Source organism: Monodelphis domestica, chromosome 1 (assembly GCF_027887165.1).
Source record: "Monodelphis domestica isolate mMonDom1 chromosome 1, mMonDom1.pri, whole genome shotgun sequence".
NCBI lineage: Eukaryota > Metazoa > Chordata > Mammalia > Didelphimorphia > Didelphidae > Monodelphis > Monodelphis domestica.
The window spans coordinates 52,826,898-52,853,782 of record NC_077227.1 but is presented as its reverse complement, the minus strand read 5'-3'; the positions used below and the strand labels follow the sequence as shown (position 1 = coordinate 52,853,782).

Below are 26,885 nucleotides of genomic sequence, written 5' to 3'. Positions count from 1 at the left end.
AATACTGTGTATTGGTTCCAAGGCAGAAGAGCAGGAAGGGCTAGGAAATGCGGGTTACGTGACTTTCCCAGGGTCACACAGCTGGGAAGTGTCTGAGGTCAGATTTGAACAAAGGATCTCCCATCTCTAGACCTGACTTTATTCACTGAGCCACCCAGATGCCCAACAAGTATTCTTTTAATCTGACTTTGTTCCTTCGGCCTCAAGAACACAGAGCTCTTCCAATCCCTCTGATTTTTCAGTTTTGAGAGTCATGGTTTCTAGAAGGGACACGGGGAGCATCCCAGAAGATTCTATGTACTAATGTCTTTATTTTTTTTAAACCCTTACCTTCCATCTTAGAATAAATATTGTGCATTGGTTCTAAGGTTGCAGAGTGATAAGGGCTAGGCAATGGGGGTCAAGTGACTTGTCCAGGGTCACACAGCCAGGAAGTGGTCTGAGGCCATATTTGAACCCAGGACCTGCTGTCTCTAAGCCTGGTTCTGAATCCACTGAGCCACCTAGCTGCCCCCTACTACTGTCTTTAGATCTGAGAAATCGATTTAAACTTTCAGTCTCAGTTTTTTCCACTGTAAAAGGGGAAAAGAACACATACACTAGTTCACGAGGTTGGTGTGTGTGTGTGTGTGTGTGTGTGTGTGTGTGTGTGTGTGGTGGGATGGGGAGAAACACTCTTCAAGTCTTAAATGCTACAGAGATATATGTTATTGTTCATAACTTTTATACCTCCGCGGACCTGGGATCTCACTGGTGGATCATCTTCCCCAGGAGCCCATTGTATCCCATTTTCCTCTCTCATGGGCTTTTATCTACATCCTTCCATACATCCCCCATAGAAGAGCTATCTAGGGTGCTGGAAGTCTTTGGTCTGGGTCTTTAGTCTATGATTGTTTAGCACCTTTTTTCTCAGCCATGCATTATCATCATTATTATTTTAACCTTTCTGCTATCCATAGTCATATTAACATCTCTAACATTCTTCAGACTTTGACACCAGACCTCACCTACCTTCTCCCTCTGCCCTGTGGTCCTCTTCTCCCATTGGTGAGTGCTTCTTGGAATGTCCATTTCTCCAGTCTTTGACACCATACCACCTCCCTCTTTTAGTTCCTCTTTTCTGACTTGTTTTCTATTAGAATGTAAGCTTCCTGAGGGCAGGGGCTGCCTGTTTTTTTTTTTAGCTTGTATTTGTAGTCTTAGTGCTTAGTGTAATGTCTGATAGATAGTAAATGCTCAATAAACATTGATGACTTGACTTAGTTCTAATTTTTAGGAAGGTAAAGAGAACATGAGGACTCTCCCTAGTACATTGAATGGATCCTTTGTGGCAAATTCATGGGAAGACATAGGAGAGAGTCTCAAGATGGGCAGGAATGGAGGTCTGTGTTCTTTATTGTTGGAGGGAATACCTTCATCAATGATGATGAACCTTTTAGAGACTGTGTGGCCAAACTGCAACCCTCATGCTGCATGGGAGCCCCCTGCCTTACCCCAGACAGAGGAGGGAAGAAGTGCTCCCCCTGAGTTGCTGAGTGGAGGGGAGGGTGATGAGAGAAATGCCTTCAAGCACACATGGAGAGGGGGAAGAGAGCAGCCCTCTCTGGCATGAGTGCTATAGGTTCACCAACATGGATCTACATGAATGATATCACAGGCCCTGGAGGAGGGGTTCTTAACCTTTTGTTGTGTCCTGGATCCCTTTGGAAGTATATGGGAAAGCCTAGAGGCCCCTTCTCAGAATAATGTTTTTAAATGCAGCAAATAAAATACTTAGGATTACCAAGGAAATCAATTACATCAAAATACAGTTAGCATAATATGAAAAAAAAAAGTAAGTTCACAGACCCCAGGTTCAGAACTTCTACGATTAATGTTTAGGTTCCTAGAACATATAGATAACTGCCAAGTTTAGCCTAAAGTCCTTGCCAACATCTAAGCTATTGGGCCAAGCAGGTAGGGCCCTTGTAGGGATGGCTTGCTTACCATTGGGCACACTCACGGCATTTTCAGGCAGGTCGCTGGCGTTGTCAATCACAGAAATGGTGACTTCATAGGTGGCAACCAGTTCTCGATTCAAGGGTGATTTCACCATTACAGAACCTGCCAAGCCAGACCAGTCCCACTGTCAGTCCCATTGGAAGCTCCCCAGAAGTCTTTGCCTTAATAGCAGATGCCCCTAATTCTTTCTCTTAGCCCTTCCCCCTCTACTGCCATTCACCAGAGAGCAAGGAAGGGAGAGATGACATAGATGTGAAGAAACCAATTCTTGTTCCACAGACTTCTCTGGCCTCGTTTGGCTCAGACCAATCAAAACCACTCAGTCTAGTGCAACCTAAAGATCTCTCGCTATAGGCCAGTGAAAGCTTGGACCAATTAAGTTAAAACTACTCCCTCTTCAGTATTAGTAACCAGGTAGAATCAGATTATAGTGTGAAAATGGATGTTGAGGTCAACTCTAAACAGGAAAAGAAGTCCTAGGATGAGGGCAATCTGGTGAGTGGTGTTTATGGCAAGAGAGTGGGGCAATATTCCTCTTTGCCTTGTGTGTGTGTGTGTGTGTGTGTGTGTGTGAGCCTCAGATTTTTTAGAAGCTTTTTCACTTCCATTGGCTATCTCCCAGAGGCACTGCCCAGTCAACAGTGGAATTCTTCATCCCATAAATGTGAATGTTTGTGGTAGGGGCGCCATTTGGATTCCTCAAGGGCCATTATTCTCTTGGTTGTGAGCTAGTTACTTCTAACACCTACTTCCAATCCTGCTTGCCTTTCCCACTGTCTCTTCTAAAACAGCTGTTTGGGATTCCTTAGGTCTATCCAGCAGGCCTCCAGTCCTTAAAAGCCCCCCCAACCCCCCGCCCCAGTCCATTGTGGGCAGTCACTTACCCCAGCAGTGGCCTCCTCCTCTAATTCCCCCTTCCCAAGTCTGGGGAGCGGGGAAAGGGGAGGGGATGGCTGGATTCAGTCTGCAAAGGCCAATGTACCACCTTGGCTGATGATGGCCCCAGAGGGCAGCCCCACAGGATGGGGAAGATGAAGGGTGATGCAGTGGATATGAAGAAAGACAATGATATGAAGCAGACAAGAGATGAGATGAGAAGTGATAGAGAAACAGAAAGCTCAAACCTGTGGGCCTGCCAGCCATGAGAAAGAGAGAAAAGGATTAAAACCAGTTAGTTCAAAGTACAGGAGAAATAGCCAACAGTGGGGCATATAGGGAGAGAGACCCCACAGCAGTTACAGCAAAGCAGAAGAGAGAGGCAAATGGCAAAAGGATAGGGGTGGGGGGAGACAACACAAAAAAGACAATGTGAAAAGCTAGGAAAGGAGGCAAGAACAGGATGTGAAATCCCAACAATAAGGCAAGACGGGGTTTAGGGGAGAAGAGATGGACTTAGTTGTGAGAAGAGATGGAAATAGAGAGCTCACACTAAAAAAAAAGAGGAAGAGACAGAAATCAAGATACAAGAGACAGAACTAAAAAGAAGAGAATGGAGGAAGGTAAGGAGAGTTAGTGATCAATGGAGCTAGAAACGAGAAAAGAAATTAAGAGTGAAAAAGCAAAGGAAGAAGAGAAAGAAAGGGGGAAAGATTAATGTCAGTAAAGAAAATAATAACAATTATGTTAGCTCTTGGCAGAGTGCCTGGACTTTTGATTTCATTCCTACAGGGAGCTTCTGGCATGAAAACTCTGTCCACCAATGCACACCAACAACTAAAGTCATAGAGAGTTTCCTGGGGCCAGTAAGTAATTAAGTGTCCTACCTGTCCAGGATCGTAGACAGTATGTGCCAGAGAAAGCTTACCATTTTAAAAGCATTTCCCTTATACTAGCTCTGTAAGGTAGCAGAGTAAATATTTTTAGCCTCATTTTACAGATGGGAAAACTGATTTTTAAAATTAACTCCCAGGGGCAGCTGGGTGACTTAGTGGATTAAGAGCCAGGTATAGAGAAGGGGAGAATCTGGGTTCAAATTTGACCTCAGACACTTCCTAGCCATGTGATCCTGGGCAAGTCACATAACTCCCATTGCCTAGCCCTTACTCTACTTTGGAACCAACACACAGTATTGATTCTAAGAGGGAAGGTAAGAGTTAAAAAAATAGGGTAAGAGACAGAGCAGGGATTCTTTTTACTTTAAACCTGTACTCTTTCCATTATGACACAAAGAGAGAACACATAAGTGAAGAGGGCAAGGGGGAAAAACAGCAAGTGAAGGAGAGGGGAGCAGAGAGGAAGGAGGACAGAAGAGATCCAGCTCTGAGAAGGATGAGCAAAAAGGAGAGCAAGGCTCTTCTACCTGTGTTGATATTCACAGCAAAGGCCTCTTCTTGGTTAGGAACTAGGCGGTCAGTGTCATCCTTGGCTACTATGTCGATAATGTAGTATTCAAGTTCTGGGTTCAGGTCACGGTCGATGGCAGTGACATTGGCAATGACGGTGCCTGGATCGACTGACTCAAGCACACTCACAGTCTGGATGGGATTGATGAATTCAGGCCGTGAATCATTGATGTCATCGATGAGGATAGTGATGATGGCAGTGCCTGAAAGGGGCACGGTACCCCGGTCCGCTGCCACCACCACCAGCCTGTAGGACTCTTGTTCCTCTCTGTCAATGGTGATGTTGCCCACCCGGATAACCCCTGTGAGGGGATGGATCATGAAGCGGTCTTGGGCCCCCGCCTGAATTCTGTACACCAATTGCCCATTGAGGCCACTGTCTTCATCTGTGGCTGTGACTTGAAGAACAGATAAGCCTGTGGATTCAAGGAGGGGAAGACAGAGACTCATGTTAACTTCTGGCATTTCGTTTTATGGTCTTGGTTCTGACCCTTCTGGCTCGCCAAAAACTCTAGCCTCATCCTTTGCTGATCACCCCATCTTCTGTTTTTCACTCTGGGAGGACAGGGACTGTCTTTTGTCTTTCTTTGTACCCCCAACACTTAGCACTCTGCCTGGCACATAGGGGGTGCTAAACAAATGTTTGTTTTTTTAAAAAAAAGTATGGGATGCCTTGTGAGTTTGTCCTCTTTGCATGCTAATCTTCTCTGTGTCATTCCAATTTTAGGATACACACTGCTGAAGCAAGCCCCTGAATAATTTGTTTCTTGACCAACTGATTATATTGTCCTCTCTAGATTAATGGGTTTAGGCCATGAGGGCCAAACACCCACCTTACTATTAACCTGGGGTACCTGTGACCCCGTGTGTCCCCAGGGATCTCGCTGACCTGGAGGGCAGTTCTCCTGTAGGTGTACAGTCAGGGTTGAAGGAGTGAATATGGGTCGGTTGTCATTGTCATCCAGGATGGTGATGATAAGCTCAGCAGTGCCATTGAGGAGTCCAATATCTTCGGCCAGCAAGAGCAGCTCCAGGATTGGGGGGAAGAAGGCCTCTCGGTCAATCACAACGCCTGGCTTCACCACCACCACACCTAAGACAAGACAGCCAGGCATGGGAGAAAGGAGAACAGGAAGGGGGGAAGAGAGAGAAGCAGAGACAGAGAAAATAACAATAAATGTGCATAAAGAACAAATATAGTTAGAAGAAAGAGATATAGGGGAGTAAGCAAAGGTAGAAATAGAGAAAAATAGGGAAAACCAGGGAAAAGAGAAAGGGGAAAATAGGCAGAGAAGCAGGAGAAAATAAGGATGAAAGAAAGGATGAAAATAAATGGAAATGGAAAATGGAAAACATTTTAAATTAGGGAAATAGCCAGTATTTGTATAGTGTTTTAAGGTTTGCAAGGATGTTTACAAATATCATATTTTATCCTCATGACAACTCTGGGAAGTAGGTGCTGCTGTCGCCCCCATTTTACAGATGAGGAAACTGAGATAGACAGAGGTTGATTTGCTTAGGGTTTCACAGATAGTAAGTGTCTGAGGGTGAACTTGGGTCTTCCTGACTCTAGGTGCTCTGTCCACTGTATCACCTTGGTGCATCAGGAAAAAAGGCAGAAGAGAGAAAGGAAAAATCATTTCCTTCCTAAAATTGAGGCTTCTCTTCCCATTCTCTCAGGTGCTCATCCTTTCTCAGGGCGCCTTCATGAGAGTCACCTGAATGAATGTGGGAATGAAGTCAGGAAACCAGGCTGGAACTGCTCGAACGAGAGAGGGACCTGAAGGATCAAGGGGATGAGCCCATCTTCCAGAAGCAGATAGTCTGAGAGAGGAAAGCTCTTGGTTCTGGCAACACCCCGGCTTCCTGTCATCCATGGGAGGAAGACAATTTTCTCTGCATCTCTGCTGTCTTTCTGACCATCAGAATATCCCCCCAAATCCAGGCTGGAGGAGTGAATACGAGTCAGTAATTGGGGGGAGTTTTTGAAACTTCCCAGATCTTATGCTGTAAATCCAGGCTCCTTCCTTCCCACGCGTGGGGACTGTACAGTCAGCTGCCAAACAGGCGTAGTGAGGAGCTGCCTGCCACTCCTCTCCCCCAAGCCCTGGGGCCCTGACACAGTGTCTACTTATGGGGTTAGTGCCAGGGTGCCAGTGTGTAGGGGCAGACGACAAGAGTCACCCAGTCTCTTCTGTTTGGGGACCCAGACCCTGGGGGCAGAAGTACCAAGAATAGGAATCCTGAAGACCTCCAGGAAGGAGAAAGATAGAGTAGATCCCCGCCATCACCAGAGAGCAAGATGAGGCACGAGGGAGAGAGGGAGGCTGAGTAGGAAAAGTCCAGAAGCGCCTAGAATTTCATGGTGTCTCTTTCCCTTATAAGAAAGAGGACAAAAACCAGCAGAAGAGGGAAACTCTGCTGGTGATCTGCTGCCACCAAATGAGCCGTGGGGCAAAATTCCTCTCTGTTTGGGGGGCGTTTCATTTGCCCCTCACCATAGAAAGAGGCCAGGCACTTCCCCAGCTGCTGAATGTCTAAGAAATTCGTTTCCTGTTTATCTGTGGTTGTGAGTTTGGGAGCCTCCTTGGGTTTCTGTGCTGCTAGATTTGGTCCTGAGATGATTGTTCCGCCTGTGTCTTTACTTATGGAGGAATATTAATAACGATAATTATAGAGCACTTTACAAGTAGTTTTATCTTATCTTGACAACAACTCTAGGAGGTAGGGGCTATTATTATCCCCATTTTAGAGATGAGAAAACGGGCATACAAAGAGCGAGTGACTTGCTCAGAATTACACCACTAGAAAACATCCAGGGGAAGGGGGCAGCTAGGTAGTTCAGTGGATTGAGAGCCAGGCCTAGAGATGAAAAGTCTTGGGTTCAAATTTGGCCCCAAACACTTCCTAGCTGCATGACCCTGGGAAAATCACATAACTGCCTTTGCCTAACCCTTACTACTCTTCTGCTTTAGAAACAATACGCAGTATTGATTTAAAAAGCTTTTTTTTTTAAAAAAATACCTGACGCTGGATTTGAAGTCAAGTCTTTTTCCCTCTGATTCACTATTTGTGAAGTACTCACCACAGTGTTTGGCACATAGTTGGCACTACAGAAATACTAGTTGTTATTATTATTTTCATCATCACCCTCTACATGGCTGCCTCAGGACATTATTTAGAGTCAGGGGACCTGGTTTCCGCTCCTGCTTCTGACACTTACTAGCGGCAAAAGCTCTCAGAAATTCACCTTCCTTGTCTGTAAAAGGGGAGCATGACACCCCCTCTCTCACAAAGCCGTGCGAGTCATTCCTCACGGATTCCTCTGTGAGGGCCCCCTCCTGCTAGGGGAAGAGGAAGGACTTGGGGGGCCGGCTGGAGTTTCTCAGACCACAAAGGACACGAGGTGGTGTTGAAATCTGACATCAATTTGCTGTACAGACAGTATCCCCGAAATGTCCTTAGCCGGGGTGTTGAGAGTCCAGCCCCGGGGGAGTAAGCGGGTCCCCCAGCATCTAAGGGATGGGGGGGCTGGGGAGCCGGAGGGGCAGAGGCCTCACCAGTGGCGTGGTCGATGTCAAAGAGGCCACTCTCGGTCCCCAGGAGTTTGTAGGTCACCACCGCGTTAATGCCGAGGTCATCGTCCAGGGCCAGGATCGGCCCGTTCAGCACCGTGATGGGAGTCCCTGCGAGAGATGGACAGACGCCGCCATCACCTCTGGGAAGGGGATGAGTCCCCTCGGCCCCCTCCCTCCTCCCACTCCCCCAGTGACCCATGGCTGACAATGGATGAGTGAGGTGGATGGGGTGAGGGCCCCGTGGGGGCCGGGGCTGAGACAAGTGATGGAGCGGCGGCTGCGGTAGCCTTGGCAGACTGAACTCAGGTGGGGAGCAGCCTCAAAGCCCTGCTGGGGGAGAAAACAAAACAACTGTGAGGAAGCCCATCTGGGGCCAGGGCTGAGCCTGGGACCTGAGGCTGCTTTCCCAGCAGCCTTCCCAGCAGAGTCTCTGGGCAGCCTTCTGACTTCCCTCTGACGTGGCCAGGGGTGGGCAGCCGTGTGAGCCTGGGGACATGCATAGCTTGACATGCTCCTCCGTGTTTGTGCCAGGCCCTGTGGGTGCCTGTGCACCCTCTGCTGTATTTGTGCATCTGTCTTTACACGTTGACAGGTGAGTGTGTGCACGTGTGTATGTGGGCTTTTGCTTATGGCCTGAGAACATAAGAGCACGCAAGCTGTATAAGTGGAATTTTGAACCCTCCCAGAAGCCCTTCAGTATTTCCCAGAATTCCTCTCCTCTCTCCACCAGGTTAGGTCATCCCGTTTGTATTTCAGTTTGCCGTAACTCCTCCCTCTCTCTTTTCCACGTGGAAAGCTGATGAGCTCTCTCGCTTTCTCTAGCCTTTTACTTTCCCTTTGCTCCAAGTTAAATATTCATAAACACGATTAAATAGAACACTTGGAGCCTCAAATAGGAATTTAAAAAATTTACAAAGCCCATGCACGGATTTCTCTGTGTGTATTCGCTACGAGTGTCTCAGAGTGGCCACAGAAGGATATGGTTGGAGCCTCGGATCTCTGGGGGATACCTGAGGAAGGCTTGTCCTTTAGGACGTCAGGTGCCTCCCCTAGATTCACTCCTGGCTGGGTGCTTTGGGAGGATCATGGAAAGAGATGCCCCAGGAGCTTCCTTTCCACTCTTCATGGTTCCTGGGACCAGGGAGTACCTGATCAGGCAGTCATTGCCTCCTGGTGGCCCACCTGGTCTAATCCCAGCCACAAAGGTCTCCCTTGACTTTGAATAAAGTCACAGAGGTTCCCCCATGTCCCTGGTGCGAGGATGACTGCTACCCTCCTAGCCTAGTCAAGGCTTGGTGACGTGAGAACAGAAACATGTGTCTGGCTTTGTCCTTGTCCTTGGGGCTGGCACTGGTGAGATAATCTGCCAACTCCTATCCTCAGACTCCGGGAGGAAATTAGTTGGCATGGGTAGGGAGGAGGGGAAGAAGCCCGTAAACTGGCACTGAGGGGGACTGAGGGAGAACCTCTTGTTGATAGGGTAGAGGGGCTGGTTGGGGGCAGGCAGAGAGGACAACGGGAGGATTAATCTTAGTGACTGATTAGAGACTATCCCCTGTGTGCTCCCCTGGAGGGGGGCTCCACCTGCTTCACATTCCTTTGTCAAATCCAGATTCTAAGTCCAGCATCTTGGGTTCCTTCCCCAAAGATGGCAGACTTAGAATGGCTCCAAGCCAAAGCCACCTTCCCCTTCCTTGAGCTACTGGAGCTACATTTTCTCATCAGCTGCCACAGTCTACAGTCCATCATTTCCCAAGTTGGTGTGTCTTGTCCCCCCACTAGGTTGTGCAGTCTTTAAAAGCAGGGCTCATGTCTTTGATGTCTCTGGAATCTTGCCCTCCCCTCCCCTCCCCTCAACACCCAACTGGAGATCCTCCCAGCTCTCACAAGTGGTTTCCTTTCCATCGCCAACATGTGGCTAAGTTGGGGCAAGCTTCAAAGAGGCTGGATCAACGCTAGAAGGGAAAGAAGGTGCTGGCAACTCTTGGCCTGTGTTCTTGCTCCCTTGACAAGTGTCCCTGTCCCCTTTGCATAGGAGTTCAATTTAATTCAAGACATTAAGGAACTACTAAGTGCCAGGCATTGCACTAGGAGCAATTCCTGGCCCAATGGCCAGTCTTCATCCTCTAAAAGCTTATATTCCACGTTGTCTAGGCACTGGCCTAGGCTCAGATCAGGTATCAGCAGATAAGTTACTGAATTGACCTGAACTGACATTTCCGTCCCCTCTTCCATCTCCCCAGTCTTCCATCGGGTCCTGGCACCCTGCCTAGGGGTTTCCCAGGGGTCAAATCTCTTTTGCAGGTACCTGCAGGAGAGTTCTCCATCACCTCTGCCTGGTAGGTGCTCTGGGTGAAGAGTGGGTGGTTGTCATTTTCATCTTCAAGTGAGATCACCAATAGGTCAAAATCCTGTAAGGGGGTGGAGAAGAGGGGAATGATGGGAGAGGGTAAGGCAAAGGCCACCCCTCTCAAAGTGGGATCCAAAGCAGAGGGCTGCAAAACATGAGTTTGGGACACTGGATGAATGATCTAGAAGCAAGAAATGGGGGAGGGTGTTGCTTTTTCAGCAAACAATGACACTTTGCATTTGTCTAGCATTGTTTAATATTTTTTTCTTAATCCCTTGTGAAACAAGCCAAACTGGTATTATTTCCATTATTTCAGAACCTGGGCTTCAGAGAAATTCCAAATGATTCTGTTCACTGGAATGGCCTGCAAGGCCCCTGAGATCCATCTTGTTTGGTTTGCCTTTTTTCCTTATGTGTAATATAACAACTCCCATCTGTTTCATCTGTTTATTTCTTTTTTTTCCCTTAAAGTTTTACTGAGGTCTTTTGCTTTTCATTAGTCATTTCTGGAAATCCCTCTCCACCCTCTTACCAAAACTGAACCCTCCCTTTAATTAAGAAGAACAGCTAAATAAAAACAGCTAACACTGCGACTCTGGTGGAGAGTCTGTGCCATTCTGCCCTGGCAGTGCTCTGCCACTCTGGCGAGAGGAGGGGGCGATGCTTCCTTATCTGTTCACTTGGCCTTTTCATTGCTCAGAATTCGCTTTTCTTTTAGTGATATTTTCTTTACATTGTTGGGGTCTTTGGGGATCTCATTTCTGCGTTCTACTCACTCATCTGCTCTGTCCCTAGACCAGAGTCCTCCTCTGATACCTTGTCATGGTATGGAGGTGACCCTGGATTCTCCAAGGCTTTGGGAGCAGAGTACAAGCTCTGGAATGGTCTACCAAGTCAGGAAGGCTTTGAGTGAAGACTCAATGAGGGACTGAGAACCAGCCTAGCCACAGTTGGAAGAGGCCAAGACGGCTACAGAGTGATGAGTTCTTTGGTCATGGCAACTTCCAAGTACCATCTCCTAGGGCCCACAGAGATGGTGATCTGTGTTGGTTGAAGGATTACTCATATCAAAGAGTAACTCATTAAACTGTAAGTTCCTTGCGGGTAAAGGCTGTCTTTTGCCTCCTTTTGCATCTCTAGTACTTAGCACAGTGCCTGACACAGAGCAGGTGCCTAACGAACATTTGTTTACTGACCAATGAAATCACAGATCCTTGAAGAACTGAAGGAAAAGAAGCGCTGAGACATCTGTGGACACCAGTTATGTCTCAGAGGTGCAATCTATCGCACGCTTATCCAATGGATTAAAGTAGCATTTCTGGTTTCTTGGCGCACAAAAGCAGCAAGTGCCCTTGTGCCTGCATTAATTTCCCAGAGTTCCAAAAACTCACCAGAAGAGCTGCAGGTGACTTCATAATTACATGAATTAAGACTTGGGCATCACGCACCAGTGACAATTGAATATTTGTAATACTTCACAAATAGAGCTGAACTGAAGCCCAGGATTGGAGAATGGGGAAGTAGAGAGGGAGATTCTAGATGGTGAGGGGACCGGAAAAGTACTGTATGAGGAAGAATGGAAAGGACTTGGTATGTTTAGCCTGGGGAAGAAAAGACTTGGGACGGGGGTAACTTGTTGGTTATCTTCAAGCTTTTGAAGAGGGACCACCTTGTTCTTCTGCTTGGCCTCAAAAGGCAGAAGCAGATTTTGATCTGGTGTGAGAAAGACATCAAAATCTACCCTTTTCTTACACTTGGAGCAATTTCAAAGTGGACTGGACTGCCCTAGGAGGTAGTGGGCTCCTGCTCACTGGAGGTCTATAAGTGGTAGCTTATAGTAAGTAGAGGTCAGTCTTACCCAGGCATGGGTTGGATCAAATGGCACCCTTCTAACTCTGAGAGTTGGTGATTTTAAAATGGGATCAGGAGCCAAGTTTTCTCATCCCTACTTTAGTGGTCTTGACACTATAACAATACCCACTACCCCACCACGGGCATCCCTAAGATAGATGGAAGGAAGAACAAATGGGAAGAGGGGAAAATGGTAGAAGATCAAAGAAAGATGGAGGGGGCAGAACAACACAAAGAAGGAGGTAAACAGTCTGAGAACCAAAGCATTTTTTTTTTTTGCGGGGCTCAAAGTCCTCTGAAATAATTTAGTATTAAGAGCTGGAAGTGACCCAAGATCTCATCTGGTTTAGCCTTCTCATTTTGTAGACCAACAAATAGATTCAGAGAAGGAAGTGACTTGCCCAAGACCAATACTCTTTCCGCTATTCCACAGGGAAGGAGAAGAGAAAGAAGAAGAGAAAGAGAAAGGGAAAGAGAAGTCCTAAAGTGCTGTTTCTTCTTTTGATAATGCAAAGGGAAAACCAATTCAATTTAATTGGCATTTGAGAGTCCTTTCAGGACTGTGGAGAGCACACACGTGTGTGTGTGTGTGTGTGTGTGTGAGAGAGAGAGAGAGAGAGAGAGAGAGAGAGAGAGAGAGAGAGAGAGAGAGAGAGAGAGAGATGGAGAGAGAGAAAGTGAGAAAGAGAAAGAGAAAAAGAGAGAGAGAAAAAGAGAGAAAGAGAAAGAGAGAGAGAGAGAGAGAGATGGAGAGAGAGAAAGTGAGAAAGAGAAAGAGAAAAAGAGAGAGAGAAAAAGAGAGAAAGAGAAAGAGAGAGAGAGAGAGAGAGAGAGAGAGAGAGAGAGAGAGAGAGAGAGAGAGAGAGAGAGAGAGAGAGAGAGAGATTGTCTCCTACCCCAGCCCCAGCAGCTGCCATTTACTCACCCTTCTGGCAATACGTGGGTTTTCAGGGTTATCCTTCACAGAAATAGTCAGTTTATACTCAGGAATCCTTTCTCGGTCCAGTGGTCGGTTCACAGTGATGATCCCTGTCTGAGAAGGGAATATGTGAAATGAGTATGGGTGCAAGGTGGTCTGGGGCTAGCTGGGGTGGAGGCCAGCGCACCCTCTTCCCTTGTTCTCAAGCCCTCCAAACTCTTGGCCGTGGAGGTGGGTAAGCAGCAGAAGGCTATGTTTCATAGATGAGGTCCATGACCTCTGGTGGGGAGTATTTCCCAGCCTTAGTCCACCCATGGCTATAAAGCTCTCCAAAGAAATTGGATTTTAATTTTTTATTACGAAATAAACCACCACAACACGCCATGTGATGCTTCCCCCTGCCCCTACCCCTAAGTGGAGGCTAAGAAATAGCACATAATGGAACAAGCAGCATTATGGTCTGGCTAAGACGGACCCACTGAAGTGTCCACGGAGGAGATCCCAGCGCCAAATGGGTCATAAGCAAATGAGGACCAACCCTGAGACAGGAGCTAAGGAACAAGGTGAGTCTGTTTGAGTCATTTGACAGTGACATTCAAGTCAATGCCCCAAAGCCCACGTTCCACATGTGTGTGTTTGTACACACATATTTCCATTTCGATTTCTTTTCGCTAACCCTCAAGAACAGTAGGTGGCACTTGGAAGGAGGATGGCGTTTGGACCTCTGAGTGGTTAGTTAGGCACAACCGTGGAGCAAGCACAACGAGATGCCAAGAATGGCACACATCTCTGCCAATTCTGAATACCAGTTCTAGGACCGAAGGTATGGTTTAAAAGAACAAAAATAAAACCCAAAGAGAGCCAAGGAGGAGCACCGTGGCATTGATGAAGAAGGCGTTGTTTCTGTTGCCAGCAGTAATGTTGAAGGTGAGGAGGGCATTGGGGCCGCTGTCGGCATCACTGGCCAGGATGTGGGCCACAAAGCTGGCCACAGGACTGTTCTCACTGATGGTGATTTTCATGGGCAGATTCAGCAACACCGGGTCGTTGTCATTGATGTCCAGAACTCGGATTCCCACCAGCATCTGGGGGAGATGGAGGGAGAAGAGACAGCAGCATGAGCGGGGAGTAAACGGAGAGGGGGAAGAGGAGAAAGGATTCAATTCAATGCAAGAAGCAGTTCCAAATTGCTTGCAAAGACAAGACCAGAAGAGTCCCTTCCTCAAGGAGCTTCTGGTCTCTTGGGGAACATGATTCATGTTCCATGTTCCATGATTCATGATTCTCCCACCTCTTCCCTTCCCCCTCCCAGATCTGCTAAATAGTTTTGCTGGGTTATCCATGTATCATTAAAACCCATTTCCGTGTCATTCCTATCTGCAGTAGCCGATCCTTTAACATCAAACCCCAGGCATGTCCCTGTCGCATTGCACGATGGATCACGTATTTTCCTCATGCATTTCCCTTTCTGCACTTCTTTCTCTGGATGTGGACAGCAATGAACTCAGATTTTCTTGACCTCAGGTCCAGGGGGCTACCCACTAGGCCACCTAGCTTCATGACTTAGTCCTTATGGCCATGGGGCAAGTCTATGGTGGGGTTTTAGCTCCTAGGCTATAGACACCTGCTTCCTAGCCATCACCCTAGGGCCGACTGAGGCCCAGGGAAGTCCAACCATCAGAGAAGTTTGGGGGCCCAATGACCCTAGGTCTTGAGGTAAAAGAAAATGGTGTCACTGGAAAGCCTTTTTTTTTTAACCCTTATCTTCTGTCTTAGAATCTTAGAATCAATATTGAATATTGGTTCTAAGGCAGAAGAGCAGTAAAGCTAGGCAATGGGAAATAAGTGACTTGCCCAAGGTCACACAGCTGGGAAGTATCTGAAACCAGATTTGAACCCAAGACCTCCCACCCTGCCACCTAGCTGTCCTCCCCCCCGGTAAAGACTTTCTATGATTCTGTTGTAATTTTAGTTAGAAGGAAGTTGGCCAGCATGGGTCACAGGAGAGGAGGAGAAACAAAGAGCAGCTGTGGGTATCCTCCACTCACTACAGACTCACCGTGGAACTGAGTGGGGGTATGCCCCTGTCCCGAGCACAGATGGTGAGGTTGTAGAAGGCAATGTTTTCCCGATCCAGCTCAACATCTTTCCGAACTCGAAGCTCTCCCTCCACAGGAGAGATCAGAAACTCACCTGGAGACCAAGACAAGAATCTGCTTCAGGAGAAAGCCCAGGACTGGGGGCTCTCATCTGAGCTGAGCGTGGCCCAGGACTCCCCACCTTTCCCCTTCTTCACTGAAAGTTCACTGGAGCTTGCCTTGGAGAAGAGATGAGAACACGGGGCACCCCTTCCTTCTTGGCAGAGGTGAGCGCTGTGGGTCTGGGATGTGGCAGTTTCAATGGCCAGTGCTGGTTAGTTTTTGCCATGTTGCCCCCAGCCCTTTTTCTTTTCTTTTAGAAAAATTCTTTGACATAAGAGACCACTTGTTGATCTTTATTTTTTTTTAAAATCCTTACCTTCCATCTTAGAGTCAATACTGTGTATTGGCTGGGAAGTATCTGAGGTCAAATTTGAACCCAGGACCTCCCATCTCTAGGCCTGATTCTCAATCCACTGAGCCACCCAGCTGCCCCCTCAAAGGATGTATTTAGAAAGAGCGGTGATAAGAAAACAAAAGAAATCAATCAAGATTTTACAAAAGAAAACTCATTCGCCTAGCAGTCAAGCCAGGATTGGGGGGGGGGGGGCTTCTGGCTCTCTGCTTTCCTTCGGGAAATGTATCCTAGGTTTGAAGGGGGAGGGAGAGACATGGGGTGAGAAAGAAATATAGTGAAGGGTCAAGGGCTTGGGGAAAGGGATGGAGGGAATGTAAGCAGAGACTTATGGAGAAAAGAGGTCCTTAGTGTGCGGAAATCAGACACATCACCTTCTCTTTTTAGGTTTCGGCTTTCCCACCTGTAAAATGGGGAAACAGCCTTCTTTCAGCCTTTTCAGCCTTCTTTAATACCCAAATCTTACCTTCTAACACCTCTAGGCCTTGGGGTTGGGGGGTGCAGTTAACAGGCAGGAGTTGCTGTTGGCCAAAGGGTGAAGCTTGAACAATGTGTCCCTTTCATACCCCTTCTCTTTTCTTTCCTCCAGGTCCTTGGTTAGCAAGGTCCTATCACAACGTTGTCACCCATGTCTCGTGTTCTGGGTTTGATCATGGACCTTCTCTCCCCACTCAACCCCTCTCTGCCCTTGTGGAGACTCCAGAGAACCTGTCATTTAGATGTTCTGTGTAATACAGGACCTGGCAATATGGGCATTGCCACATAGAGGGCAGCACCAGTATGCAGAGCATCTCTCAGAACCCCACACACTTGTGCACCTTCCTGTTAGCTGTTCACTCTTTCCTGTGCCTCTGGAACAGATCACTAATGTTTCTCTCCTCTATACAAGCCAGTCCTGCTACACCCAATTCTCTCTCCTTTCTCCTCTACCCCCTCCTGCTCCTCCCCTTCCAGCTTCTTTCTTCTCCTCCCTCTCCTTTCCTCCTACCATATCCTTTTCCTCCCCTCTATTCTTCTTTCTCCTCTTCCCTCCCCTCCCATCTCCTCTCTTCTCCTTCCTTCCCCTCCCATCTTCCTTTCCTTCCCTTCCCTCTCTTCTCAATTCTTCTCCCCTTCATTCTTCTTCCATCTCTTCTCCCCCTCCCATCCCATCTCCTTTCTCCCCTCCCATCTCCTCTCTTCTCCTTCCTTCCCCTCCCATCTTCCTTTCCTTCCCTTCCCTCTCTTCTCAACTCTTCTCCCCTTCATTCATTCTTCTTCTTCTTCCTCTTCCCTCCCTTCCCATCTCCTTTCTTCTTCCTTCCCCTTCTCCCTTCCCTTCCCTCTCTTCTCAACTCCTCTCCTCCCCTTCTCTCTCCTCCCATATCCCTCCCTTCTCCTCTCCTTTCCTAGCAACTCTCCTTCTTTCATCTCCTCTCTTGACCCCTCTTCTTCTCTCCCTCTTTCCTTTCCCCTCATCTCATATTCTTTCCTCCCCTCTCTTTTACCCTCTTCTCCCCCATTCTCTCCTCCCTCTGCCTCCCCTTCCCCACTTCCAGATTCCTTGCCCTGCCCCCTTCTCTATTCCCTCATATCATTGGGAACACCATGCTTCCTGTCCCTCCCTCCTTCCCTCCCCATTCCACGTGTCAGGGATGCGCAGTTGCCGCCATGCTAGTTCTAGTCTCAGCACTGAGGGCCTTCCTTGATGCCTTTAAACAGCCCCTCACCAAATCCCCCCCACCTCTTGGTCCAGCTGTTTCACCTTCCCTCCCAGAGCATCTCCAGGTTACCATCCCTCTCACCCTGCCCAATGAAAACCACTTGGAAGACTTACTGGTGTAATGCGGCCCTTAGCCTAGGTGACAGCTGTATGCTTTAGCAATGAGGTGGCAGTTCTTAATGAAAGAGACGAAGGTGTGAATCGGGGCATTTTCCGTTTCATGGCAGAGCAGGTGGGCTGGGTTTGGGGAGCAGAGCCATCGCCCGGTGAGGGTGACCACGAGGCCAGCCCTGGAATAGGCTTTGTAGTGGGAGGGCTGGCTCCATCTCCCACCCCCATCCTTTATCCCCCAATTCCTTTTCCCTCAATATATTCACCTTCTGGCTCTTTTGTCTTAGTGAGAGGTCATGTGAGATCATGTCATCAGATTATGAGCTGAAAGAGACTTTAGAGGGACAACTTCCTTGTTTTATAGATAAGGAAATGGACCCAGAGGTGCAAGGACTTGTTCAGGGTCACAGAGTATCAGAGGTAGCATTTGAACCCAGGTCCTCTGACTTCTAAATGCAGTGCTCTTTTCTCAACACTATAGGCATTGACATTTGGACCCCCGAACCACAGAATCACAGCCACTTGGAGTTGTAGGGGGCCTTCGGGGTCATCAATCAATCAAATCAAAACTCCTCATTTTAGTGATAATAACAGCAATAGCTAGCATTTATATGGTGCTTTAAGGTCTGCAAAGCAATTTATTATTTTTATTACCTCATTACAGCCTTATAACAACCCCAGGAGATAGGGGCTATTATTATCGCCCCCCTCCCAAATTTTACAGAGGAAGAAACTGAGGCAGAGTTTCAGTGACTTGTAAATCTTTGAGGCAGGGTTTGAACTCAGGTCTTCCTGACTCCAGGTTCATCCCTCCAGCTACTCTACTACCTGAAAGAAGCAGCTGAGGCCAGGAAAGGTGAAGCCACTGACCAGTCATGCAGTGAGTGCCCCCAACCTACATCTCTGGCTCCTCCCAAGCCAATGCTCCCACTCAGATGAACACCAGACAATGACTTTTCCATGTGTCCACCCTCCAGGACGGGAGGCCAGAATACAGTTTGTAAGGCCTGTGGCTTTTTTTTTTTTTAGTTTCTAAAAATGACCCTAAAAATGGGCAGCGAGGTGGCTGGAGTCAGGAGGACCTGGGTTCAAATCCAGCTTTTGATTTTTCCTAGTTGGGTGACCCTGGGCAAGTCATTTAACCCCAACAGCTTAGCCCTTGCTGCTCCTCTGTCTTAGAACGGATACTATGCCCGAAGGCGAGAGCTGCTGATGTTGTTGGTTTTAAATGACCCTGGCTTCCTGGATTGACCACTCCCTGCATTCCTGCCCTTTTCAGGCTCATCCCAGGAGCCTGGAAGGGGCATCAGTCTACATTTTGTAATTTTCCTGTTTGACAGCTGGGAGAGCCTGAAGGCCAGAGAGGGAACTCAAATGGCCTGAAGTCCCCCAGCAGGCAGCCCCAGGGCTGAGAATGGAGCCCTGGCTTCCTCCACAACCTTTCCTGCCTCCCTTAATCTTCCACGCCTGGCCAGGATCCTCCTGGAATCCTGACTTGACGATGACATCACAGCAGGGCAAACCTGCAGCCAAGGCTTCCCAACAACCCCTCCCTTATATTCTTCCCACCTGGCCTCCGCCCAGGCCAGCCCCTCGGCCCCTTCCGCCCCACGGCCAGAGGCTGCCAAGTTTCCCTGTGGGGCGGACGGATGCTGCTCAGGGCAGGATTTCCTGAGCCTGATGCTCTGTCTCTAAAGAAGGGGGGATTCCCAGCTCCTCCACATTCTTAAGAGCCTCCCCCCCTCCGGGGCTCCCCCATTCCCTGCTGGCAGAGGGGGTGACAGTCAGTGGGGAGGAGCGGGGGCTTCCCAGGGGGTCCCACAGGTGCTGGAGAGAAGCCGGGCCACCCCTTGGAGACGGGCAGCCGGCAGCCCAGGCTGGGCGTCCTGGAGGGAGACGCTGGTCTTTGAAGCAGGTGACCAAAGGTCCTTCTGGCTACCCAGGCTTTCTGGAGAGACCCGCGGTGACTCCGGCCTCTTCACCCCTCACTGACCTTCTGGACACAGAGGGATTTTACTAGCAAGGAAGCAGATCCTCTGAGTCACACCCAGGCCAAAGAGCCAACATCACACAACCCAAACGAACCCTTGGACGGGATTGAAGAGATGTGAAATCAGCTCTCCAGCATTTCCAATGATCTCGTAATAAATAGTAAGATCGGCTCACATTTGCTGCTTGTTTGATGCCCTTTCTGGACCCCTCAACCTGGGGCCCCCATGGGAGGTCTCTAGATGATTCTGGGGGGTTGAGAACTTTAGTAATATATTATAAAAGGCACCACTATACTCTTATAAAAGTTATGTTAATGCCATGAATAATAACATATGATGATGATTAAGATTAATATATTTGAACAGTCTGATGAAGGCATTTTAAGTGAATTTTTTTGTGATCTTCTGCATTTTATTGTATACATTTATTTATCTTTAAACCCTTACCTCTTGTCTTAGAATCAATGCTATGCATTGGTTCCAAGGCAGAGAAGCAGTAAAAGCTAGGCCATGGGGGTGAAGTGACTTGCCCAGGATCACCTAGCTAGGAAGTGTCTGAGGGAAGATTTGAACCCAGGACCTCTCATCTCTAGGCACGATTCTTACTCCACTGAGTCACCTTGAAGTCCCTCTATTGTATACATAAAAAACTCATTAACTTCCATCTCAGAATCAATACTGTCTATTGGTTCCAAGGCAGAAGAGAGAGAAAGACTAGGCAATGGGGGTCAAGTGACTTGCCCAGGGTCACACAGCTAGGAAGTATCTGAAGCCACATTTGAACCCAGGATCTCCCATCTCTAGACCTAGCTCTCAATCTTCTGAGCTACCTAGCTTTCCCCCATGAATATTATTGAGGAAACTAATTTTCACCTCAGAAATTTATGAAATATATTGATCCATGAGTCTCCACTCAGATACTACCTCCTCTCTGTAGCCTTTCTGGATTTCCCCCATGCCTATGCCCCCAGGGAGAAGCGATCTCTGCCTCCTGTGAATCCTGACAGCCTTTTCTCCATGCCTTTCTCAGATCTCGTTATAGCTGGTCTTACATGAGAGCTTGTTCCTCGCCACCCTTTTTAGATTTTAATTTCCCTTAAGCTCTGGAAAACTGAATTGTTGTTCCGCTCTCCCCTGGCAAAGAGAAGACCCTGAGAGGGCTTGGATGGGAGGTAAGGAAAGATCTGGAGCTCACCCAGTCCAGGAGGTAGGCTGCTGCTGAGGGGCATCCCGTTTATGGTTTAGACCAAAAAGAGACCATAGAAATCAGCTATTAACTGTCTCACCTTGGAAAATGACTTAACCTTGGTTTCTTCATCTGTCAAATGGGGATAACATCGGCACACCTTACCTCAGAGGGTTGTTGTGGGGAAAGGGCTCCATAACCTTAAAGACCGATGTGTGCGTTATGACTGTTGTTATCCTTTGCATGGACGTATAGTTGTACGTGTTTGTCCATGGAGCTTTTGGTGAACATGTGTTATATGCTTATAGGCAAACAGGCAGGATATATTGCCCTTGGGGATGTCATGCAAAGGGGCAATCTGGGTTATGCCTACTGGCTTAGGGATCTCCACCTCTTGCAGATGGGGGAAAGATGGAAGTAGCTCCCTTGCGTGCCCATTTTGGCCCTGGAACATAACTCACTTAGAGGATCCCCATCCACGATGCTGTATTCCACTTGCCCATTGGGGCCTGAGTCCAAATCCCGAGCTAGGAAGGTCCACACCCTAGGTCCAGGCTGGCCTTCTGTGACATCAAAGGGCCCCTCATAGTCCCGGGGAAAGATGGGCACATTGTCATTAATATCATTGACATTCACCAGTACCTGTAAGGAAAATGGCAGCTTATTCAAGGCTCAATCTGGGAAAACTCTCCAGGAAAAGTCTCAGGAATCCTGAAATCCTCAGCACATCGGAGGGGTGAATTTCCCAACTTGACCCTCCCCTGGGTTCAACAAGGCAGAAAAGGCTATAAGTATTTTCCAGGGTTCTGGAAGCTCCTGGGGTCAGAGGACAAGTCTAATTCCTTCTTGACATCTTTTCTAAAGGCTTCCATATACTTGAAGAGGATTCTCATGGCCTCTTGAGTCTTTTCTTGCAGAGCAAACAACCTCAGTTCTTTCAATCAATTCTCACATGGCATGGACTCAAGGCCCTTTGCCTTTTCTGGTTAATCTTCTTTAGATACTCTCCATCTTATCAAAGTCCTTTCAAAACTGTGGTGCTCTAGAAGTGGTCTAATCAGTGCTTTGGGACCATTAACTCCTTCCTCCTTGTAGTTACATTTACCAAGAGTGACGTTAGCTTTTTCTGGATGCCATATCATACTGTTGACTCATTGAGTTTGCCATCCCCTAAAGCCTCTGGCACCTTTTCAGACACACTGCTGTCTAGTAGCCCTCCTTGACCTTGAGGCTGTTGAACGTGTGCAGGACTTTACCTTTATCCTTATTACATTCCATCTGATTATTTTAACTCAATTTCCCAACTTGCTGACATCTTTTGGGATCCTGGTTGATCATTCTAGCTTTGACTAAAGACTCAGAATCTATTACCTGAAGAGTCACAATTCTTAAAACTCAGTTTTCTCTTCTAGAAAATGAGAATGATAATTTCAGCCAGCCTAGCTCAAAGGATGATGTGGGGAATCACATGACACACACAAATCTATCTATCCATCCATCCATCTATCTATCTATCTATCTATCTATCTATCTATCTATCTATCTATCTATCTACCTACCTACCTACCTACCTACCTACCTACCTACCTACCTACCTACCTACCTATCTATCTATCTATCTATCTATCTATCTATCTATCTATCTATCTATCTATCTATCTATCTTCCTATCTATCTATCTATCTATCTTCCTATCTATCTTTAAATCCTTACCTTCCATCTTAGAATCAATACTGGTTTCAAGGCAGAAGAGCAGTAAGGGCTAGGGAATGGGGGTTAAGTGACTTGCCCTGGGTCACACAACTAGGAAGTGTCTAAGGCCAGATTGGAACCCAGAACTTCCTGTCTCTAGGTCTGGCTCTCAATCCACCGAGTCATCCAGATGCCCCACCATGTGCTGTTTCAATGAGAGTATGATGCTCTTTACTCTACCCATCTCAGCAGAGTTTCTGGGGACCCTTTTCAAGGAGGAGATGCAATCACATACCGTAGTAGTGGAGGTGAGACGTCGAGATAAGATAGGGCACTGGTCAGTGGCAGTGACAATTAGAGTGTAGCGGCCATGACTGATCTCATAATCCAGCTCTTTCAGTGTGCTGATGACTCCCTGGAGAGAGACATACAGGTATGATGATTATAAGGAAAGAAACCTTGGGGTGACAGGGCACTCTTAACAACAAAAAGTCTGGGAAAGAAATCCAACTATCCTTGTAGGAGCAGTGAGATGACCCTGGTATAGATGACTGGGCCCAACTGAAAGAGGCCTGGTCATGGATCAGATTCCAGAGACTCAGGGCAAGGTGCATATTCCTCATAGTAGGGAGAGATTTTGGCTCTCATGCCTGCCGGGTCAATAGAGAAAGTGGAAAATGCCATTCCTTGAATAGATTCCTTTCTCCAGTATTCCTCCCACTTCAGATCAACCCTAAGATATGTGACTCTGCCCTTGACCCTTTCAGAAGCCAATGAGATCCCCATGAATTCCCTGAAGTCCCCCTTGCCCATGAATTCTAACCAGTAGATTCAGCTTTTGAGGCTTTCCTCATCTCTATTAGGCAAGGATAGCCTGTGCTCCCATACCAGGTTAGAGTGGAAGATAGAGGGGAATACTGACCGTGACGCTGTCAATCTGGAAGGTATTGATGATATTGCCAGCGATGATGGCATAGGCTATGGTGCCATTGGGACCTTCATCCAAGTCAAGAGCCTGGATGGTGATGAGGCTGATGTTGAGGGTATCTGGACCTTCATCTAGCAATATCTCATACTGTGGCTGTTGGAACACGGGCGCGTTGTCATTTTCATCCACAATTGTCACATACACATGGGTGGTAGCCTGTAGAGAAAGCCGTGAGGCAAGAAATGAGTCAAAATAGGGCTTCTCAAACAAGATGGAATTTTTTCTATTGAATAATAAATGCAGAGCAACTCCAGTTCATTAAACAAAAGAGTTAGTTTACCTTTAACCCCAAACAATCTATTTTACAAAACCAAGCAGGTTCTATCATTAATCAACAAGAATTTCTTAATTCTTTTAAGAATTTAAGAATTAATCTAAAATCTATTACTGATCAGGCACTAGAGAGGAAAAAAAACCTAAAAGATCTATAGCAATAATGTTATTAAATATTATAGGTGTGTTTGGGAAAAAGGAGGGAAAGGAAGGGAAGGAAGTTAGGTAGTTTTATTTAGGGTTAGGAAAGGAAAGTTTGGGATAGACAAGGAAAGTTTGATCTCTGGCAGATAGGCAGGGACCAAAGCTCTCCAACTAGGTTAGGGGAAAAAGGTGCCCAAACCCATGCTTCTCTCCTCTTTTATTCTCCCTCTGACACCTCCCACAAAGGAAGCAAGATGTGTCAGAGGAAGTTACAGTAGAGAGTCCTGGGAGATGGAGTCTCCCAGGGCTTAGGTCCACTTCAAAACTCACATAGGAAATACTTTGTAATCTAAAAGTTTTCTAGTTCTTTTCTAGCTCAGTCTGAGCTCATTCAATATGATATGGCAGGGACAGCTAGGTGGTTCAATGGATAGAGAGCCTGGCCTGGAGTTGAGAGGTTCTGGGTTCAAATATGGCCTCATACTTTTCCTAGTTGTGTGACACTGGGCAAGTCGATTAACCCCAATTATTTAACCTTTACCACTCTTCTGCCTTGGAATCAATTCTAAGACAGAAGGTAAGGGTAAGAAAATGTGAAATAGCAGTAATTGAAGGAGGGAAAAGTAACAAAGATAAGGTGTTGGAAGGTTACCAATGGACAGAAAGCCTTTAGCATGCAGGCAAAGTTGCACTAAGATACTTCTTAGCTGTGTGATCTTGGGCAAGTCACTTAATCTCCATTGCCTAGTCCTTACTGCTCTTCTGCCTTTGAACCAAAACATGGTATTGATTCTAAGACAGAAGGTAAGGGCTTAAAAAAATGATGCTAGAGATGGATTCAGAGAAACCTGAGAATAATTGTGTGAATGTGTGTGGATATGCTATGAAGTGAGCAGAACCAGAAGTACAATTGACTAAAGCATTGTAAATAAAAACAACTTTGAAAGATTAAAGAACTCTCATCAATGCAATGACCAAGACCAATGACTCTAGAAGACTGATACTTATTTCTTCTTGGCAGAGAGGTGATGGATTGTAGGTAAAGAAGAAGGCATACATTTCCAAATATAACCAATGTATAAATTCGTTTTTCTTGCCTACATTTACTTGCCATAAAAAAGGGCTTTTTTTTTTTGAATGGGGAGAGTTTTTGAGGTAGTGCGATAGAGATGCAAAAAAAAAAAGTTTTCAGGAAATACTTTAAAAACACACACAAGAAAGAAATAACTACAGAGGAGAACCCAGACAAATAGGACCAACACATAAAATTTAATATATACTTGAAAAAAACCCATATATAATAAGAGGATCATAGTTTCAATCATTTTTCTGCTCTTCTTTATGTATAGAAATGTTAATGTATGTTGATATTTGTCAAGTTTTTAAATTAAAAAAAAAAGATGGCTGAATAGTATTTTTAGCTTCTTTAGGCAGGGCTGGTGAAGTATCACTGAATCAAAGAATATCAGAGTAGGAAGAAACCTTAGAGATCATTTAATTTAAATCCTTCCTTTTGCTAGCTTCATCTTGCCTTATTTGTTTGTTTGTTTGTTTATTTATTTATTTATTATTTCTTCTCCATTCTTGGCCCAGGCCATAGTCTTGCCGTTTCACCTCTTTTGTGATTCAGACTCATGGAAACAGCCAGCTAACCAAGCAAAGAAGATATTAAGCACTGTTGATTTTTGAATGAAGACTACACTTTAAGGTTTTTTTTTTTTTCTCCTGCAGGGGGAGAGTCATGGATTTATGATATATTCAGTTTAGGGAACCAATATACTAGTCTTTAACTTATTTGAGAGAGTTACTTGGGGAATTGAGAGGCTAAGTGTTTCACCTCTGGTCAGGAAGCTAATATGTGTCAGAGGCAAGACTTAAATTTTTATCTTCCTAATTCTTAGATCAGTCTTCTACCCACTTTACCCTACTATACTATGCTGCCCATTATTCCTTAAGTTAGGATATGAAAATTCCTTTCAATTCTCATCATCCTATTGATTCTTATCTGAGTTCACTTAAGTCATCTCAGAAACTTCACTCTACATATTGAGAGAAGGTGAAGTTGACTTTCTATTTTTGTTTTTTTTTCTGCCCCAGAAAAATCCCTACATTTCTGAGGAAACTGAGGTCCAGAGAGTGAAATTACCTACACAGCTAATAAATAGTAGGTCTGAAATTAAATCTTGGACATCTGATCACAAATATGAAGCAGGCAGACTTAGAGATCATCTTACTCACTTTACCCAAGGTCACACAAGTTAGGAAAATATAGTTTGAGCCCAGGCCTTTTTGATGCTAACTGCAGGATCCATTCCACTATATCATGCTTGTCAGACTCTATATTTAGTGATCTAGTTGTATCACAGCTGTCTGTAAATGGCCCCCAACTCTTTATAAAAAGAAAATCTCTCCCAACATCCATTGCAGTGATTGAATTTGTATTATTAAAGATTCATTCTTTTGTGTCTTGAAGGCTCTTTTTAAAATCCCCTACTAAAACAGAAATAGCCTGGGGAAGGGGAAACCATTATTAATGAACTATTTATTTGTTTTAAAATCCCGTATCTTTGTCTTAGACTTAGTGCCCCAAAGCACAAGCCATGCCCATGTTCCTCCCATTGCCCACTCCGGACCTCTTAATGTTCTATCAGTTCTTCAAAATGCCCAAGCATTGAGCAAGTGGCACGTGAGATTTCCTGTGTGTTCCCCACAAGTTGGGCAATGCTGCTCCTCCACTACTTCCCAGCACCCCTGTGTCTTCAGACTCCATGATGAAATTTTGAAAGGTTCTGTGGTTACTGGGGGGAGGGTAAAACATCTGGAGCTCTGTTTCTACCTTTCTTCCATCTTGGTAGTCCATCTCACTGCTTGTTAGAAGCTTGAGCTTTCACGGTGAGAACTGAGAGAGGACTCAAGGTTCCTTCTCTTCAAGTCCTCCCCTGTATTACCCCGTTTCTGCCTCTTTTTCCAGCTTGGTTCCTACCAGAGAGGCTAAGGAGCTGAAGAAGGGTCTTCATTCATCACTATTGACTAAGGAACTGGTGGACTCTGCCCACTAGGTTTGAACAGGCTGTGATCATCTTAAAGTCAGGTAGGCCCAAAACTTCAAGAGATCATAAGACAGAAGGTTCAACATTAGAGACCATTACTGGGCCCTCCTTCTGGAGAAAGGATCATAGGGTCATAGGAATATAAATTTATACT

The 26,885-nt window shown here is 46.4% G+C and overlaps 1 protein-coding gene and 1 pseudogene across 2 annotated transcripts in view; both read right to left on the bottom strand.

Annotated features, from left to right (window-relative positions):
* Positions 1 to 26,885, bottom strand: part of CDH23 (cadherin related 23) — a 655,553-nt gene that overhangs the window by 25,791 nt on the left and 602,877 nt on the right. For both annotated transcript variants that reach the window (XM_056799300.1, XM_056799301.1), the window contains exons 37-47: positions 23,199 to 23,420; positions 22,572 to 22,691; positions 21,046 to 21,226; positions 15,101 to 15,234; positions 13,917 to 14,126; positions 13,048 to 13,155; positions 10,230 to 10,332; positions 7,904 to 8,029; positions 5,233 to 5,436; positions 4,301 to 4,759; positions 1,987 to 2,103 (exon numbers count right to left, since the gene is read on the bottom strand). In XM_056799300.1, coding sequence (XP_056655278.1) covers positions 1,987 to 2,103; positions 4,301 to 4,759; positions 5,233 to 5,436; positions 7,904 to 8,029; positions 10,230 to 10,332; positions 13,048 to 13,155; positions 13,917 to 14,126; positions 15,101 to 15,234; positions 21,046 to 21,226; positions 22,572 to 22,691; positions 23,199 to 23,420 — 1,984 coding nt within the window. The remainder of the gene's footprint in view (positions 1 to 1,986; positions 2,104 to 4,300; positions 4,760 to 5,232; positions 5,437 to 7,903; positions 8,030 to 10,229; positions 10,333 to 13,047; positions 13,156 to 13,916; positions 14,127 to 15,100; positions 15,235 to 21,045; positions 21,227 to 22,571; positions 22,692 to 23,198; positions 23,421 to 26,885) is intronic.
* Positions 4,997 to 5,092, bottom strand: LOC130456703 (U6 spliceosomal RNA; annotated as a pseudogene).